The 18,861-nt window shown below is 41.1% G+C and overlaps 1 protein-coding gene across 1 annotated transcript; it reads right to left on the bottom strand.

Annotated features, from left to right (window-relative positions):
* Window positions 1-360: 360 nt before the first annotated feature.
* On the bottom strand, window positions 361-11,465 carry tmem200a (transmembrane protein 200A). The gene is made up of 2 exons (XM_021600336.3): window positions 10,463-11,465; window positions 361-3,545 (listed from the first exon to the last, which is right to left on the bottom strand). Exon 2 carries the CDS (start codon window positions 3,523-3,525, stop codon window positions 2,023-2,025), a length of 1,503 nt encoding a protein of 500 aa, XP_021456011.2. The 5' UTR covers window positions 3,526-3,545; window positions 10,463-11,465; the 3' UTR covers window positions 361-2,022.
* Between the last annotated feature and the right edge of the window lie 7,396 nt (window positions 11,466-18,861).

Raw genomic sequence — 18,861 nt, 5'->3', positions numbered from 1 at the left:
AATGGGAAAAAAAATCAGTCTCTCGATGTGCAAAACTGATAGAGACATACCCCAAGCGACTTACAGCTGTAATCGCAGCAAAAGGTGGCGCTACAAAGTATTAACTTAAGGGGGCTGAATAATTTTGCACGCCCAATTTTTCAGTTTTTGATTTGTTAAAAAAGTTTGAAATATCCAATAAATGTCGTTCCACTTCACGATTGTGTCTCACTTGTTGTTGATTCTTCAAAAAAAATACAGTTTTATATCTTTATGTTTGAAGCCTGAAATGTGGCAAAATGACGCAAAGTTCAAGGGGGCCGAATACTTTCGCAAGGCACTGTATATGCCACGATATTCTATACAAATGTACAAAATCAAAGCAAGAGATACTCTTTATTACTTTGCATGAAGTAACATTCACTACTTAAGAACATCAGAGGATTAGCCAATGCTTCATCCATATCCCACTGGGCACAGACAATTCAATGTCTATTCCACGTTGGTTCGACATAATTTCATTGAAATTACATGGAAACAACGTTGATTTAACCAGTATGTGCTCAGTGGGATGATATTACCTTATTATTTTAGAAGTGGCTTATGGGAAGATGATATATTGTGAATAGTCTACCCATGCTTAAAAGAGCATAGCAATAACAGACCAAATCGGCAAGGCAGAGGGTGTATTGTTGAAGACTATGAGAGGCGGATTGGAATTCACGCCACTCCACCTGTCCAAAATAGACTTGCACCCAGACATCCAATGTTTCATTGATTGCTGTTTTCACAAAATACCACCTCTTACAGATAACAAATAGGGGACACAAAAATATTCAATCAAATATCTTTCTAATTGCAGTCAGATAGACATTTCAGCAAAAGAAAACATGGAAAATATATCAAATCCTGAACATGCACACGGCACAGTTTCTCCTGTTCGTATTGACAATGTGCAAACCTTGTTTCAATATGAGGCTTCCTGGAAGTCACACACATCTTGGTTCACTCCCCCTCCAGATGGAACCATCTTATGAGACTCCTCTCTACTCTGGCAGCTCCCAATTCGGTACTCCCAGATCTCCTATTGTTCAACATGGGAATGCTATTTACTTCCTTGCTTCCAAAGATAAAATATTTTCCCTTCACAACCGATTCAAAGTTTGTGGGGCGAGAAAGCAAATGTTAGGAGAATTTCTCAGTTCATTCACTTTCAGAATTCAAGAGACTAAATGAATATCAGACAAACAGATGCGAGCAGAAATACTCTGTACTGTTTATAGTATTGACTCTATCTTTGTGTTTAAAATACATCTACTAAGGCAAGGTTAAATACTTTTCTGTGAACACATAGCACATTTCCAAGGCTGGGGAGAACAAAATAGTATAGGCTATCATCAAAGACAAATGTTACTCATTGAAAAGCTTAATTTTATTCTGAGTAAATTGTAAATTTTACACCTTTTTCCTTAAAAAAATAGCAGTGTGTGTTGAGAACAATTACATTATTAAAAGCTCCATAGCAAAATATCTAAACAACTCTTGTACGTACACTGACCGGTTTGAACAAAAAGTACAGCGTGTTGCAACAACACAAAGACTGGAAATGTGACAAGAAAAACAAACCACAAGTTAATGGTGTAGGTTTCTGTACTTCTAAGTTCACTTTAAACCTAATTTGAAAAAAGTTTATGAATTGATTTGTGCTGCAAATATCTCACACACGTAACACAGCCACTCTTTCTTTAGACTGCAAACAGACGGACTACCTGAGAGCTCCATCCCAAAACAACATGTGATCACACTTACAATTTACTAAGCAACACTGAGAGTGAACAGCTAGAATTGTATTGCAGAATGATCTTGTCACACAAACAAACACATTGTTAGATTTAGGTCCAAGTAGTGGGCTTCATATAGCCTGGACCCAGATGTGTTTGTGCTTTCTTGCCAACTCATATGGTCCTCATCAGGTGGCAATGACCGTAGGAGTTGGCAAGACGGCACAAACACGTCTGAGACCAGGTTTTGTAAGAGTTCCATTTAAAACCTGGTCTCAGAGCTCCCTCGTTTCATAGTGTTGTTCATGAACTGCTTATCGTGTTCAAAGCTGAGGTTATTGTGAGACCTGGAGATCATGAGCAGTTTCTCTTTCTTGGTGTAATCCTGCTTGACTGCTACCTGGGGCAACTGCAGTCTGTCCATAGGATCCTCCTTGTTCTCCAGCTTCATGTAGCCTTTACTATTGCTGCGGTCCAGCCGGGGCCAGCTGGGATGTTTCCTCTGCTCTGGCTTCACTGTTAGGGTGGTGGGCCTTCGATCCAGGTCCAGAGACTTAGAGTGAGAAGAAAGCATGTGGAGGGAGTTGTTAGAGCCGAAGTCCTTGCGGGCAGTCCCGGGGGACAGGTACCTCCCACTGGCAGAGCCTGGGGACAGAGAGCTATGAGAGGACGAGAAGGAGTGGGACTCTGTGGCTGAGTTACTCCTGAGGAGCATGACGTCGGGAGGTTTGTAGGCTTTGGCAATGTCTGCCGGAACAGGCACAGCCAGCGACTCCACAGAGGGGGGTCGGGACCTAACCCGAATGTGCTCCAGGTCCTCTGTGATGTTGTCCATGTCAGGCTCGTCGATCACACAGTTGTTGAGCTTGATAACGGGCAGGGTGAAAGCGCTGATCGAGGACGAGACGATTGACCTGGTCTGGCATCTCTTGGGGAAGCTGCTCCTCTCGTCCCTGTGGCGGCTGCCCTCATGCTGCAGACCAAAGATGGAGCCAGAGCGCTCTCTGTAGAGTGAAGGCAGGAGACCATGCCCCCCTTTGGCCTCATTGAGAAGGCCCTCCTCGTCCTCCGTAGAGCTGGCCCTGCGAGACACCCTCACATTGTTCCCCATGCTGGGGAACCCTAGCAGGGTGTTAGCAGCAAGCTTGGAGGCACACTGGTTCTCATAGGTCCTGACCTCATGCTCCCCATAAGAGCCGGAGTAGGCCCCATTCATGTACTTGTGCTCTTTGATCCTCAGGCTGTGGATGTCGATGACGGTGGAGTACATGTCTCTCATGTGGATCACCTTGGTCTCCCGGTCCCTGTTTTCGTGCAGGATGGCATTGGCACAGATGAAGATGAAGATACCGATACCCATGGTGAAGGGGCCCAGCATCTTCATCTTCTCAGAGTGCAGGTGCTGCTCAAAGAACTGGGCCAGTGTACCACTTTCCTCCCGGGTCACCCTGGTGTCGTTGGTGGATAGCTTGGCGTTGGCCGCTACGAGATCCTCTCTGTGTGGCCAGTAGCCCAGCACGGCCATGGCGATGCCCATCAGCAGGATCAATACACCCAGGATGAGGAAGAACCCAGAGGCAGAGTAGAGGCGGATCTTTCCCCTGACCACCACTACGTCGGCTCTGGGTTTACGCTTGGCCCTCCTCTTCTCCTGGGCCTCTCCTGGGGCTGGGGACTGGATGGGCAGATGGTGTTGGGAGCGGGCCGAGTCCTGCCTCTTCAGTGCAGCAAGGTGGCCCGTAATCACTCCACCAGCTGAAATCATCACTACCGCTGTCCACGGCCCTGTAAAGACAAACAGAGAAGGGGAGTGAGACGCATCTGGTATGTTTACTGATGTCTCTTCTCTAGTTGCTGGGTTGCTGGCACTGTCCTCCTGGCATTCCCATGGTGGGAGGCAGAGCAACCATAACCTTTGGGGGCGTCATCAAGCTGGGAACAGCATCTGCAGAAACTGCTCTTATGCTTGCTTTGGTAATTAAGAATGATGACAATTATGTTCTAATATGAATTCTAGTCACAGCCCATAGGCAACAATTAATCTGGCAATCTGGTGTTTGCCCTCTTTGTTTTTTTCTTGCTAAAAGAAAGGAGAGCCTTTTTGGAAGCCAAAATGATGATTGAAAGGGCAAATTGCATTGTGTTTGTGAGCGAATTAATACAGATTTAGCTGTGATATAGCACTTTACATTTACACATGTCCCCTGCCTTTTCCACTCCAGCTGTTTGTATCTCTCTCTCTCTCATATATCTGTCACTCTGTCTCTCTTCCTCTCTTACACACACCACAGACAAGCACACACAGATGCTATTTTCCAAATGACTCCATCTATTTGTCATCTCAGGAGGAACATCTCATTTCCTAGTAAAAGGGTTTAAAGAAATATAAGAGGCCGTTACTTAGTCCCTATGATCTTAAACGGATCTTAAATTTAAAAGTATAGAATTAGTTATGGCAGTCTATTGATGGAGATGACTCACAAGGGACCTTGAAATATATACATTTTACAGTAAAATAGAGCCTCAGCTAACACAAGCAGCACTGGTCAGTACTAATCAGTACTCAACCGTACTGACTACCATACACCATCCTATTTCAACATTTGCCAATGAACCATGACAATCAATTTATGAGAGAAATATGCTATCTTTTTAGGAACGGTAATCTCATCAGTGTTTCCAATAAAACCCCTTCAAAAGTACCAACAACCAGGTTGAAGGCAGGAGAGGTGCAGATACATGGTGCTTCACCAAGAGGTGTGTGGAGTGAATCCTCAACATCCTCTCTCTGTCAGCGTGAACAACAGGGGGTACTGTAGTGTGGACAGGTTGTCATGTTTACACACCAGTGTGTCCGAGGAGCACACTCTCGCTCTATAGGGAATATTTACACCACCAGTCAGAAGTTTTAGAACACCTACTCATTCAAGGGTTTTTCTTAATTTTTTTTTTACTATTTTCTACATTGTATAATAGTGAAGACATCAAAACTATGAAATAACACATATGGAATAATGTCGTAACTAAAAAAAGTGTTAAACAAATCAAAATATATTTGATATTCTTCAAATAGCCACCCTTTGCCTTGATGACAGCTTTGCACACTCTGTTACATTGCAAAAAACGGTAACTGTAATCCGTACATTACCAGCATCAATATTGTTATCAGATTACAGATACTTTTGAAAAACTAGATGAAAGGATGCTCAATGACATTCAAATCAGCATTGACCATTTTTATCCATGTTTTTACCACCTGAGCGAGGCTAACCACAAGTCCGAGACCACTATGATGACACACCAAATGTTTTTTTATTATTAATTAATTAATTTAACCTTTTTTTAAACTAGGGAGGTCAGTTAAGAACAAATTCTTATTTACATAAAAGGCCTACCCCGACCAAACCCTACCCCAGACGACTTTGGGCCAATTGTGCGCCGCCCTATGGGACTCCCAATCACGGCCGGTTGTGATACAGCCTGAGACGCAGTGCCTTAGACCGCTGCACCACTCGGGGGCCTTGATAGATCGCGGGAAAAGAGCAGGAATAGGCTTTTGTAGGCTACAGTCCGAGCCAGGTCTTCTAATGGTGGGGCTGCTGTCGGCATCTAAAGATTATCCAACTTGAATAAACACCTGGAGGTAAGGATGACAGCAGCGATGTAGTTTACGGCGATATGGATATCACTTAATATTTATATTTACATAGCGCATTGATGTGAGTCACACTCCTACTCTCTCATTTAGCTATTTGCGCCTAACGCATTGGGGTTGTTGCGGAGGGCTGTTCACAAATCTAAATGTGTATTTGAACCCAATAATGGTTGAATTCGAGAAGTTTAAGCTGCCTATCAATCATTGTTTTTGAAACCAGTGGACAGCCAGTGAAAAATGTGCTCTTGCAAAAGCTGCATAGTGCGGATTCAAGCCTATGGAATAAAAGTGGGGCTTTTATTGCTCAATCTAATTCATGCTGATAAAAAATTAAATCCATAGCTCTAATGGACACATGCTCAACCTTGCACACTTTTGATAGACTTAAAGGGGCAATCTGTAGTTGCTACATCCATTTTTGTATTTACACAGTTGAAGTCGATAGTTTAAATACACGTTAGTGAAATACATTTAAACTCAGTTTTTCACAAATCCTGACATTTAATCCTAGCAAAGATTCCCTGTCTTAGGTCAGTTAGGATCACCACTTTATTTTAAGAATGTGAAATGTCAGAATAATAGTAGAGAGAATTATTTATTTCAGCTTTTATTTATTTCATCACAATTCCAGTGAGTCAGAAGTTTACATACACTAAGTTGACTGTGCCTTTAAACAGATTGGAAAATTCCAGAAAATGATGTCATGGCTTTAGAAGCTTCTGAAGGCCTACCTTCAAACAGTGCCTCTGTGCTTGACATCATGGGAGAATCAAAAGAAATCATCCAAGACCTCAGAAAAAAACATTGTAGACCTCCACAAGTCTGGTTCATCCTTGGGAGCAATTTCCAAATGCCTGAAGGTACCACGTTCATCTGTACAAACAATAGTAAGTATAAACACCATGGGACTACGCAGCCATCATACCACTCAGGAAGGAGACGCGTTCTGTCTCCTAGAGATGAACGTACTTTGGTGTGAAAAGTGCAGAACAACAGCAAAGGACCTTGTGAAGATGCTGGAGGAAACAGGTACAAAAGTATCTATATCCACAGTAAAAACGAGTCCTATATCGACATAACCTGAAAGGCCGCTCAGCAAGGAAGAAGCCAAAACCACCATTAAAAAGCCAGACTACGGTTTGCAACTGCACATGGGGACAAAGATTGTACTTTTTGGAGAAATGTACTCTTGTCTGATGAAACAAAAAGATAACTGTTTGGCCATAATGATCATCGTTATGTTTGGAGGAAAAAGGGGGAAGCTTGCAAGCCGAAGAACACCATCCCAACCGTGAAGCACAGGGGTGGCAGCATCATGTTGTGGGTGCTTTGCTGCAGAAGGGACTGGTGCACTTCACAAAATAGATGGCATCATGAAAGAGGAAAAGTATGTGGCTATAGTGAAGCAACATCTCAAGACATCAGTCAGGAAGTTAAAGCTTGGTCGCAAATGGGTCTTCCAAATGGACAATGACCCCAAGCATACTTCCAAAGTTGTAGCAAAATGGCTTAAGGACAACAAAGTCAAGGTATTGGAGTGGCCATCACAAAGCCCTGACCTCAATCCTCTAGAGAATTTGTGGGCAGAACTGAAAAAGCATGTGCGAGCAAGGAGGCCTATGAACCTGACTCAGTTACACCTGCTCTGTCAGGAGAAATGAGCCAAAACTCACCCAATTTATTGTGGGAAGCTTGTGGAAGGCTACCCAAAATGTTTGACCCAAGTTAAACAATTTAAAGGCAATGCTACCAAATACTAATTGAGTGTATGTAAACGTCTGACCCACTGGGAATGTGATGAAAGAAATAAAAGCTGAAAGAAATAATTCTCTCTACTATTATTCTGACATTTCACATTCTTAAAATAAAGTGGTGATCCGAACTGACCTAAGGCAGAGAATTTTTACTAGGATTAAATGTCAGGAATTTTGAAAAACTGAGTTTAAATGTATTTCGCTAAGGTTTATGCAAACTTCCGACTACCGTTCAAAAGTTCGGGATCACTTAGAAATGCCCTTGTTTTTGAAAGAAAACCACATCTGTTGTAATTAAAATAACATCAAATTGATCAGAATAACAGTGTAGACATTGTTAATGTTGTAAATGACTGTTGTACCTGGAAACGGCTCATTTTTTATATCTACATAGGCGTACAGAGGCCCATTATCAGCAACCATCACTCCTGTGTTCCAATGGCACGTTGTGTTAGCTAATCCAAGTTTATAATTTTAAAAGACGAATTGATCATTAGAAAACCCTTTTGCGATTATGTTAGCACAGCTGAAAACTATTGAGCTGTTTAAAGAAGCAATAAAACTGGCCTTCTTTAGACTAGTTGAGTATCTGGAGCATCAGCATTTGTGGGTTACATTACAGGCTCATTGTAAACATTGTAAATGTAAACAAACACTGTATAGCCTCATAACATGGTTAAAACAAAACCATTTATATCACGGATGGTCAGTCCTTGCATCCATAGCTTTTTCCTTTAATCTGAGAGTGGTTACATTTCTCCAGGCCCATCCCTCAGCTTTTTTACCAAAATTGTTTTATCTGTGGATTTGCCCTTTAAACAGCTGCATACTATCAAGATATCAAAGTGTCACCAACAAAAACGTTAAGAAAAGGCCTATAGCAAATGCAGCATATGACATTAATTTCTCACATGTAAATAGCACTTCTCAGTAGTGCTCAAAGCATGCCATTCCATGAGCGCAGCATTTATTGTTCAACTGGAATCAATGAGCCCAATCAGTCCTCCATGACAACAAAATCACAAATAGCAGAGTAGGGCTGGCTAATATGTCCTTAATTTTGGGGTCATGCTCAGGTAAAACAATTTAGCTGATCTATCCTTCTATATTTCCACGTCTTATTCTTGAAGATCAAAGGGTATAACATTTATTGGAATGACTGGAATTCTGATATACTTTTGTTTTTAATGTAAAGATATAATTTAATCATATTATTATATTATATTATATGTAATAGAAAGCGATGGGTTGGAAGAAGCCTACATAACTTTAACATCCATAAATGTAACATCCAAATATGGCCAGCTATGTAAACTTTAACATTGATTTATCCTGCAATAGATGTTGTTCAATTGGTAACATACATGTTAGTCTTCTCTAATGCCTCTTAGGGGGAAAGTAATCTCAAAGTAACGGAATGTAATCAGATTACGTTACTGAGTTTGGGTAATCCAAAACGTACTTTATTTGATAACAATTTTGGACAGGTAACTAGTAACTGTAACAGATTACATTTAGAAAATAACCTACCAACCCTGCATCTGAGTACATCCCTCAAGGCACTTCCTTAGTAGTTTAAGGTCACTGCACATGATTGCATGGTGAAAATACTAGATGGATCTACAAAATGTGTTATTCCCATTGCAGACAGAGAGGAGACTCTTGGGTGGATGCATGACAGTTGTATGACCCACTTCTCTGACTGCACCCATCCCCCACCCACCCAGTACCCCCCACCACCCCCCCCCCCCACCCACCCAGCATTAGGTCTGAGAGCAGGTGTGGGTGGTGTAGCCTTTTGATGTCGACTTATCTAAAGTTCACCATGAAATACCAGGATGAGGAGAGAGAGAGGAGCAGTGGGCGGCAGGGGGTGGATATATCAATAAATCGGAGAGTGCAGTTCCTGTTGACTTTCTTTTCTTCTTTTTAACGATGTGTTTGGAACATAGAACATTGCTCGAATGCCACATGTTTTTTTTGCAAAGGACACACAGGAAATCTAATAAGAGTAGGACACCCCATGAGAATCATAAACGTAAAAAAAAATATTCTGTCAGAGATAAAACAGAATAGATGAAAAACAGACAATAATATGTCAGGGTGTCAGTGAATATACATGTCTATTCAGTGTTGAAAACCAAATCTAGTCTTCCCAGATTGTAATGTGTCAAACTTGACATGAGTTTAAATGATCAGATAATGCAAAATGTTGAAGGAAAATTGCATATAATCAAAAAATTCCCTTGCTGCTTTGGCAAATGATTTATTGACAGCAGCCATAGCAGATGAGATGAGGAGGATTGTGGTCAGGGCATTATTGGTGTGATCAAGGGGGCAGCCTGGTCTCATAGACTAGACGTAACATAGTAAATGTACATCTGTGACGCTAAAATTAGTTTGATATGTTTGGTATGGTTACATAAGACAGATGGTTACGTAAGTCAACCATTCCCATAACCCTAACCTTAACCTAACTCCTAACCTTAACCCCTAACCTTAACATCTAGCCTAGATAACGTTAGCATTAGCCACCTAGCTAACATTAACCACAACATATTGTTATTCGTAACATATCATATAAAATGGATGATACCACATGAAACATAACATATCACTCTAATTGGAGTGTCTCGGATTTACCTGTAATATGTTACATCTACCCATGAGTCCAGGTTGAAGTGGGAGGTGTTGTTCCAGACGCTGCATAATGTCTGGATTAGTGAGAGGGTGAGTGAGTGAGAGAGAGAGAGCCGTGTCAGTAACTTCTAGACTGGCGCGTGTGTGCAGTGTGTGGGTGGGCGGTGTAATGGTACCGCTGGTTCCAAGAAAATGAATAATTTGCACAGTAATGCAATAAACAATAATATAATCAATCACTGCATGTGCACGTGTAGAGGATACAGTATGTGAAAACCTACAAACACCAGATCAATAGAACATTTGCTGCTATGTTCCCATTCTCATTTTCAAACAAAATGCCTGCAGGGTAAATTGTTTAAAACAGATATGATGCAATGATAAAACAGCCTGTGATGAAACGATGGGAATGAATTTTGAATTCACCAGAATAAAATAAAAAAAATTGAGAGATCAAAGTGGTGAGAAGGATAGAAATGATATTTGATACGAGCGCAGCTCCATGAGACGACCCAGTCAATGGGATTCGATAGATGAAAACATGTTAAAATAAAGGTTCAAATAGAACCATGTAAATAATCGTTATTTTAATACAGAAAATGCCATCGAGGACAACACATTTTTTCTTGAAGAATAATGTAATTGTTTCTTACCTGTAAAATATGGTGCTTCTTTCTAGCTGGTGTTATTTGCCCATTACGCATGGAAAATGATAACGCAAGCCATGTTTCTCGACACTCGTGGTTGGCTTGCTAAGTCCGTTTGTATTCCCATTACATTTATAATCGAGTGCCGATACGAAAAAGAATAAACTTCCAAAGAGAAAAGATTTCATTGTTTCGCTCCATTTCCAAAACGCGCACCTGGACTGTTGGCTACACGTCTGTACTAACTGTTCCAAGCTGCGCAAGGCGCAGAGAATGTCTACTATTGTTTTACTGTCAACCGTCTCAACTTTTTGTCACTAAAGATCCGGTGATCCACACACAGTCGACTATAACCAATCAAATACGTGTTCTGTTTAGCCTACTAACTTTAAAGTATTCACATCTGGGGACAAAGCTCTGTGAATTCTTTTGGAGTTATACCAAGACGCCTTATCATGTCCACTTTCTATTCCTCCATGGAATGGTAGCTTGTAAAAAGGCTCTCTCCACCAGCTGGCTTCAGTTCGGAATAATGCAGTTATTTGGGATGTAGACCAGGAAAAGCATTGTACTCCCACAGTGAGTAGAAAAAAACAAGAAAAAGCTTATTTGAATAATTTATGCGTGGAGAAGTCAAGCATCTGAATACAATATTACCATAATAGTTTACAGTGTCCCCAATGCAAAGACAATAATTGATGCAAATATCGATAACACATAGTAATCTAAGCTCCTTGCATGTTGCTTTCAATCTAGAGATGCAAATGATTGAGTTAACCAAATCCTTTGATGATGACCATTTAAGAATGCAATCATTTATAATGTCTCCATAACACAGACATAATAGCCTATATAGCCACTGAATCAAGATTAAACTCATTCCCTGTTCCTACTGCCTACATGCTGTGATGAGCAAGCACACTTGGAGTAAACAACCAACTGTAGCTTATTGTAGCAGGAGCAATTAAAGGGTTAAAAGCCCAGAGATCTATATCGAAATGTTGCAGATGTTTGAGTCTGTCATTTCCTGTGTTTATGCAATGCAAGTCTGGCTCAACTGGATACCAAAAAAAAAAAACATATTCACTCGGGGCTTCGAGAGAGCTAGGGCTTAAAGTGTACGTGGCTGGGTTTTTATAATCATTTCTCCACTGTGATACTGCCTAAATGTTCTCATTTGAAATGGGACTAACCAAACTTCTAGTATTGTTAGGTTCCACTTCAGCCTTTGGGGTTGAGGGGCTGAGAAAGGAGTTTAAAGAGGGGCTACGCCTATTCTGTCTCCCAACCCCTCTGGTCCTTGTTTGGAATTCTCAGGGTTTGTCAAATGGGGAGATTGACAGCATTGTTAAGATGGCGCCGAAGAGAATGTCTGACGTTTTACATGCCCGTAACAAATTGTGCTATTTTGTTTTTTTTGCATTGTTTGTAACTTATTTTGTACATAATGGTGCTGCTACCGTCTCTTATGACTGAAATAACTTCTGGACAACAGAACTGGGATTAGTCACCACAAACTGGAGGAATCTTTTTCCTTTAATGAGTCCGACGAGAAAGATATACTGCTCTCCTGGGAACAGGCCCAGATCGGAGAAAAGACGGAGGAAAGGAGGACTCAGATCAAGCTGTCTTTTGAGAATCCATAGGCGAGCGAATAAACTCCCACTGCCATCAATTCTACTTGCTAACATGCGATCATTGGAAAAATAAAACTGATGATCTACGATTATGATTATCCTACCAATAGGATATTAAAAACTGCCATATCTTATGTTTCTTCGAGTCGTGGCTGAACGACGACACGGATAATATAGAGCTGTAGGGATTTTCAATGCACCGGCAGAACAGAGAAGCTACGTCTGGTAAGACGAGGGATGGGGGTGTGTGTCTTTTTGTCAATAACAGCTGGTACCCAATGTCTAATATTAAAGAAGTCTCGAGGTATTGCTTGCCTGAGGTAGAGTACCTTATGATAAGCTGTAGACCACACTATCTACCAAGAGAGTTCTCATCTATATTATTCGTAGCCGTCTATTTACCACCACAGACCGATGCTGGCACGAAGACCGCACTCAACCAACTCTATAAGGCCATAAGCAAACAAGCTTAGCCAGTAGACGCTCTCCTAGTGGCCGGTGACTTTAATGCAGGCAAACTTAAATCAGTTTTACCCAATTTTTACCAGCACGTCACATGTGCAACCAGAGGGAAAAAACTCCAGACCACCTTTACTCCACACACAGAGAGGCATAGAAAGCTCTTCCCCGCCCTCCATTTGGCAAATCTGACCATAATTCTATCCTCCCGATTCCTGCTTACAAGCAAAAACTAAAGCAGGAAATTCAGCTAGCACAGACTGGAATATGTTCCGGGATTCATCCAATGGCATTGAGGAGTATAACACCTCAGTCATTCATCCAATGGCATTGAGGAGTATACCACCTCAGTCATCGGTTTTATCAATAAGTGCATCGACGACGTCGTCCCCACAGTGACCGTACGTACATATCCCAACCAGAAGCCATGGATTACAGGTAAGATCCGCATCGAGCTAAAGGCTAGAGCTGCTGCTTTCAAGGAGCGGGACACTAATCTGGATGCCTAAAATAAATCCCACTATGCCCTCAGATGAACCATCAAACAAGCAAATTGTCAATAAAGGATTAAGATTGAATCCTACACTGCCTCTGACGCTCGTTGGATGTGGCAGGGCTTGCAAACTATTACGGACTACAAAGGGAAACCCAGACGCGAGCTGCCCAGTGACGCAAGCCTATCAGATGAGCTAAATGCCTTTTTATGCTCGCTTCGAGGCAAGCAACACTGAAGCATGCATGAGAGCACCAGCTGTTCTGGATGACTGTGTGATAATGCTCTCAGTAGCCCGATTTTCAAAGCCGCGGGCATAGATGGATTACCAGGACGTGTACTCAAAGCATGTGCGGACCAACTGGCAAGTATCTTCACTGACATTTTCAACCTCTCCCTGACTGAGTCTGTAATACTTACATGTTTCAAGCAGACCAGCATAGTCCCTTTGCCCAAGGAAGCGAAAGTAACCTGCCTAAATGATTACTTACATCGATAGCCATGAACTGCATTGAAAGGCTGGTCATGGCTCACATCAACAGCATCCTCCCGGGTACCCTAGACCCACTCTAATTCAAATGTCGCCCCAACAGATCCACAGATGACGCAATCTCAATCGCACTCCACAGTGCCCTTTCCCACCTGGACAAAAGGAACATCTATGTGAGAATGCTGTTCATTGACTACAGCTCAGTGTTCAATGAGACAGCATATTGGGAGGAGGTCAGAGAACTGTCAGTATGGTGTCAGGACAACAACCTCTCCCTCAATGGGAACAAGACAAAGGAGCTGATTGTGGACGACAGAAAAAGGCGGGCCGTACAGGCCCCCATTAACATCAATGGGGCTGTAGTGGAGCGGGTTGAGAGTTTCAAATTCCTTGGTGTCCACATCACCAACAATCTATCATGGTCCAAACACACCAAGACAGTCGTGAAGAGGACACGCCAAACCTTTTCCCCCTCAGGAGACTGAAAATATATGGCATGGGTCCCCAGATCCTCAAAACGTTCTACAGCTGCACCATCGAGAGCATCCTGACCAATTGGATCACCGCCTGGTATGCCAACTGCTTGGCATCTGACCGTAAGGTTCTACAGAGGGTAGTGCGTACGGCTCAGTACATCACCGGGGCCAAGCTTCCTGCAATCCAGAACCTATTTAATAGGCGGTGTCAGAGGAAAGCCCATACTATTACATTGACCCCCCCCCCCCCCACCTACATGTACAAATTACCTCAAATTACCTCTAAACCTGACCCCTGTATATAACCTCGTTATTGTTATGTTACTGTCTTACTTTTTATTATCTTTTACCTTAGTTGATTTGATCAGTATTTTCTTAACTCTTCTTGAACTGCACTGTTGGTTAAGGGCCTGTAAGTAAGCATTTCAAGGTAAGGTCTACATTTGTTGTATTCGGCGCATGTGACAAATAAAGTTTTATTGATTTGATATGAGGACCTTGGTGGTTTATTTGTGTGTTATTTATGGCTTTTCCGATTGCTCTAAGAGGGAGGAGTCATTGTGCTGCGGCAAGTTGGGATTAGTCTGGGTAGCATTTGAGACGCAGCCTTGGTGTGATGATAGATACACTGGAGTATCACTCTGCTGTCAATCTAAAGCCAATTTTCTGAGTGTGAGCAGCTGCATGTGGTCACATCCCACTGCATAACTGTCTAATAACATGAGTGAATGGAGCCAGACTAGTGAATCTCAGTGAGGGGACAGGTTTTTATCCATGCATGTCCTGAGATCGTTATCCACACCAGCTGTAACACATTTGAATGTGCTGCATAACACATGCGTGACGAATGTGTACACACAGCACTATAATTGTGGTCTCTTTTTTTGTGTGTACATTCACTATCTTAAACCCTATTAAATTAAGCATATTGTGAGGAGTATTTCTGTTTTATGCAGAAAAGCTGCTGAATTGTGTCAGGGATGTCAGTGAAAGGGCACTGTCTATTTTTCTAGGATGTCATACAACTCAATTTGATGGATACATTATCTTCTGTTGATGGCTGAGATGAATCATGTTCATTGTGTTATTTTTTTTTTTATATAGCTCTTTCAGTGAATCCCTCAAAGCCTTTTCCAGATCAGTGACGATGTATGGCATCCTTTAGGCTGCCACGGTTTCCTTGTGACTGTTGTGGTGTGTGAATACATTTGTCATTCATTTCATCTGAATATTGGTCATACATTACAATTACCACGTTAAAGTGAATCCTCCTTGTACATGCTTCACATGCACAGTACATCAGGGCGTACATAGCGGCATCTTGAATATGATACATTTAAGACATTAGATGCTGAACAAAACTCATTTAGGATACATTTATGAAATGTGTTGTTTAAAAAAAAATTAAATACCAATATTCTGGATTATAGCATCTCAACTCAACACAGTCCCAAATACAATCAAATACTCACAGTTCTCAAACTTAAGCTTGTGATAAAATCCACCCACACGAACCCTAGTGGAACAGAAGTGTAGTTCTAGTGACCTTTCCAAACAGTATTCATGTTTGTTTTTTTACCTTTCCTTAACTAGTACGTGTAAATACAGGTCACGTGAACTTATCAATCACATGGAGTCAAAAAACTGGAGGGGGACCTGTTGGTCAGGTCGAGTGTCACAGAAGGTCATTGTGTATTTCCCAGAGGTTAAGTTCAGGAGAGAGGAAAGCGCATCACCCTGTGGAAGAGAGAATGAACACCTGAGGTATTTTGAAGAAAAATCAAAAGGGGTTTGTTTCTGATCTTCTCAGCAACCTTTGTATTAAGCAGCTCTCAGGCGCCCAGCCTTCCTTGGAGTGTATTTCTATAGAAGAGAGCTGAGTAGGTGCTGTGCTGCGGGAGAAACACACACGTAGGGCCAAATGCTGTCTCCCCAGATTAATCTCCTAACGTTCTGCAGGCTGTGTAGGTGTAATCCACCCCCGGGTCTAAAGATAGGTTACCTCTCGCAATTAGGATTTCACATGAAGAAAACTCGTCATCCTGACATTGAAACTAACAAAGACTGGGTAAATCTTGTGACGACAACGGTCTGGTCTGGATTCAGTCAATATTTTATTGACACAGAAGTTTGCCGTCATTCCTATCTTTTGTGTAAAATGGGGCGGGGGTTCAAAGCGTGATTTTTGGGTCTTATTTTACCCTGACAATTTCTTTGAGTACACTGTTGTCACTGAGTAACTGTTGAGTGATTTGTTAAAAAATAGAAAACCTGATGGAATAGACATTAGTATAATTATGGTCACAAACTGGTTGAAAAATTACTTTTTTTTAAAGTATTTTTACTGACCAGAATATGATGTATTTTTCTGACCACCATATGACCAGCTGGCCATAATTCTGGCCACTATACTATGTGTTATATTATGTACTAGTCAAAGTTAAGACCTCATCATAAACTGGTAATGACCACCTAAATACAGCTTATTACCTACTGTAAAAGTATTGCAGAGGAATATACCAATTAAAGTTTCAATCTGCAACATATTTTTACATTTCAAATAGATCAAGCAATGGCAAAAATGAATCTACATAAAAAAAATACACATCTAGGTACATTAATTGTTTCATAATTCAGACATTACATGCATAGAAAGACTGGGACAGAGTATATAAAGGCCCATTGTTTTTTTTAAATTAATGATTCATAAGAGTGGTGTGATGGGGTAAATCCTCATCAAGGACCTCTGAACAGAGAAGGCGAACTGGAGCGTAGTGTCCCTCTTGAAGAGGGGTGTCATGGGTCAGATTTGAAAAGTAGTGGCCCTCTTGAAGAGTGGTGTGATGAGTCAGAGTTGAAGAGTAGTGGCCCTCTTGAAGAGTGGTGTGATAGGTCAGATCTGCAGTGAAGACAATGGAGCACACACGAGTGGTATGAAAGGCATATTTGCTCCTCTGTCCCTTCATATGGAAGTGGGACATTAACTTATTGGTGATCAATCTGAAACAATTTAAGAAAGAAGATATCAAAACTAGACAGTAGTTGGATAATGATTTTTTTTTTTTTACTAATCTCTAAACGGTAAAGTTTTGCTTAATCCTAATACTTGTTGTAGTATTCAAACAACTTTTATAAACATACCCGCTCCATAATCCTGAGGCCATTGTCCCGGACAGAGGTCCCCCCTCCCCAATTGTGGACAGCTTTGCAGTCTTAGAATAAAAAAGGTAAATGCAAAAAATGTATGTATAAAGAGACAAAATATTATATTTTTTAAAAGTTGTGTGTCTGTCATATCATTCCTGACTCACCGATCGAGGTGTCTGTTGAATCAGGACACAAGGGTTTTGCACCTTGAAATAGGATTTGATTTGCTTTACAAACTTATATTAGAATCGGTGCTACTTCAATTGGATCTACTCACAATAAGATCAGGCACTTATGGGCAGCTGAATAGCATGTCTCTTGGGGAACCCAGTCTCAGTGAGACCTGATGCAGAGGAAAAAACGTTACTGATCATCAGCACAGGTAGTACAAACCTAGCTCTTACCAAACGGGTTAGTAGGATTCAATACACATTGAAGATCAACATTTTGCACACAAAACTTACTGTTAATGACTACGGATTTAAGGACGGGTGGTTCTGTTTGCCCCTTTACCTGGGATGTGGCAGAATACTTTACTGGTAACTGAGTGGGTGGCCAAGGACTGCTGACCTGCATCAGGTCATTGACAAGTTTCATGAACTGTAAAGACAGAAGCCAATCATTATTAACCATTAAGTTCATTAACCTAGCTACTACCGAAGACGGAAGGTTTTCACTAAGTTAGACTTAGCCTAGCAATTATATTGACTATGTTGCCCCTCAAAAATATGGCAGTCAGGCAGACAGCGAGATGGACAGAAAAACATATGCCTGTAAATAGCCAATCAGTTCCAACTAAAACAGATTCCAATCCAAGTTTTAGTTGGAACTGATATGCCTACCTCCTTATTTAGCTACTGAAATGTAAATAAAACTAGTGCACACATGTTAATTGCTTAAAAGCTTTAATGGAAAATATAATTGTCATATTTTCAGGAGCAATAATTGTTTACTAATTATTGACGGAAATAATTGGGATACAAATTGGGGTTTTGTAAATCCTGGTAGATTGTAATAAGATATTGAAATTAAAGGCAAATGTGTTATTTGTTCAATTCTGAAAACAAGTTTAGTTAGTCAATAGAACATCCAAATTGCATTCAGTGGAACAGAAGAACATGTGCAGCACAATAAACAGTGCAATTGGCTAACACAGACAAAATATTACCGTTAGAAGCCAACACACACAGCAAGCTACCAGATATCATTCATTTAAAAAAAAACATGATTTAATTGTACTGCGTTTTAACGGCAGTCAATTTTTGTAAGGGTTTCCTGTATATTGTACATGTTTATCATACACGCTGATACCCTAGAACAAATGTTATGGATAGAATGTTCACTTTTCAATTGGGTGGACCGCAACTACAAAAAACATTGCCATAGCTTGTCGTAAAATCAAAGAGCATTTATAGCGTCAGAGATTGTCTAAATTAGGGACCATCTCTGATAGATATAGGACCATAGAGACTGTCAACATTGCTTGCTTGCTAATGACCTAACAAATGGGATGACATGGAGGTGAAATATATCATGTTTCCTGTTTTTAAAAAAATTGGTTTCATCACCTGCAGGATAAAAACCTCAAATGGCCATAGTCTTGAAAAAGTTAATTGAGCTGGATACACTGAAGTAGACTCGGCCCGAGCACCATTAGCCGGAGGCCAGAGTAATATGATTCTGCTGGATTCGAGAAGAGCTTG

The sequence above is a fragment of the Oncorhynchus mykiss genome, chromosome 4 (assembly GCF_057628025.1).
Source record: "Oncorhynchus mykiss isolate SJ-2025 chromosome 4, ASM5762802v1, whole genome shotgun sequence".
NCBI classification, from domain to species: Eukaryota; Metazoa; Chordata; class Actinopteri; order Salmoniformes; family Salmonidae; genus Oncorhynchus; species Oncorhynchus mykiss.
The sequence above is the reverse complement of the archived record's forward strand: the minus strand, read 5'-3'. Positions and strand labels throughout refer to the sequence as shown.

What these genes read in the sequence shown, in the direction of transcription:
- tmem200a (XM_021600336.3), bottom strand. Translation starts at nt 3,525, where the DNA reads ATGATTTCAGCTGGTGGAGTGATTACGGGCCACCTTGCTGCACTGAAG.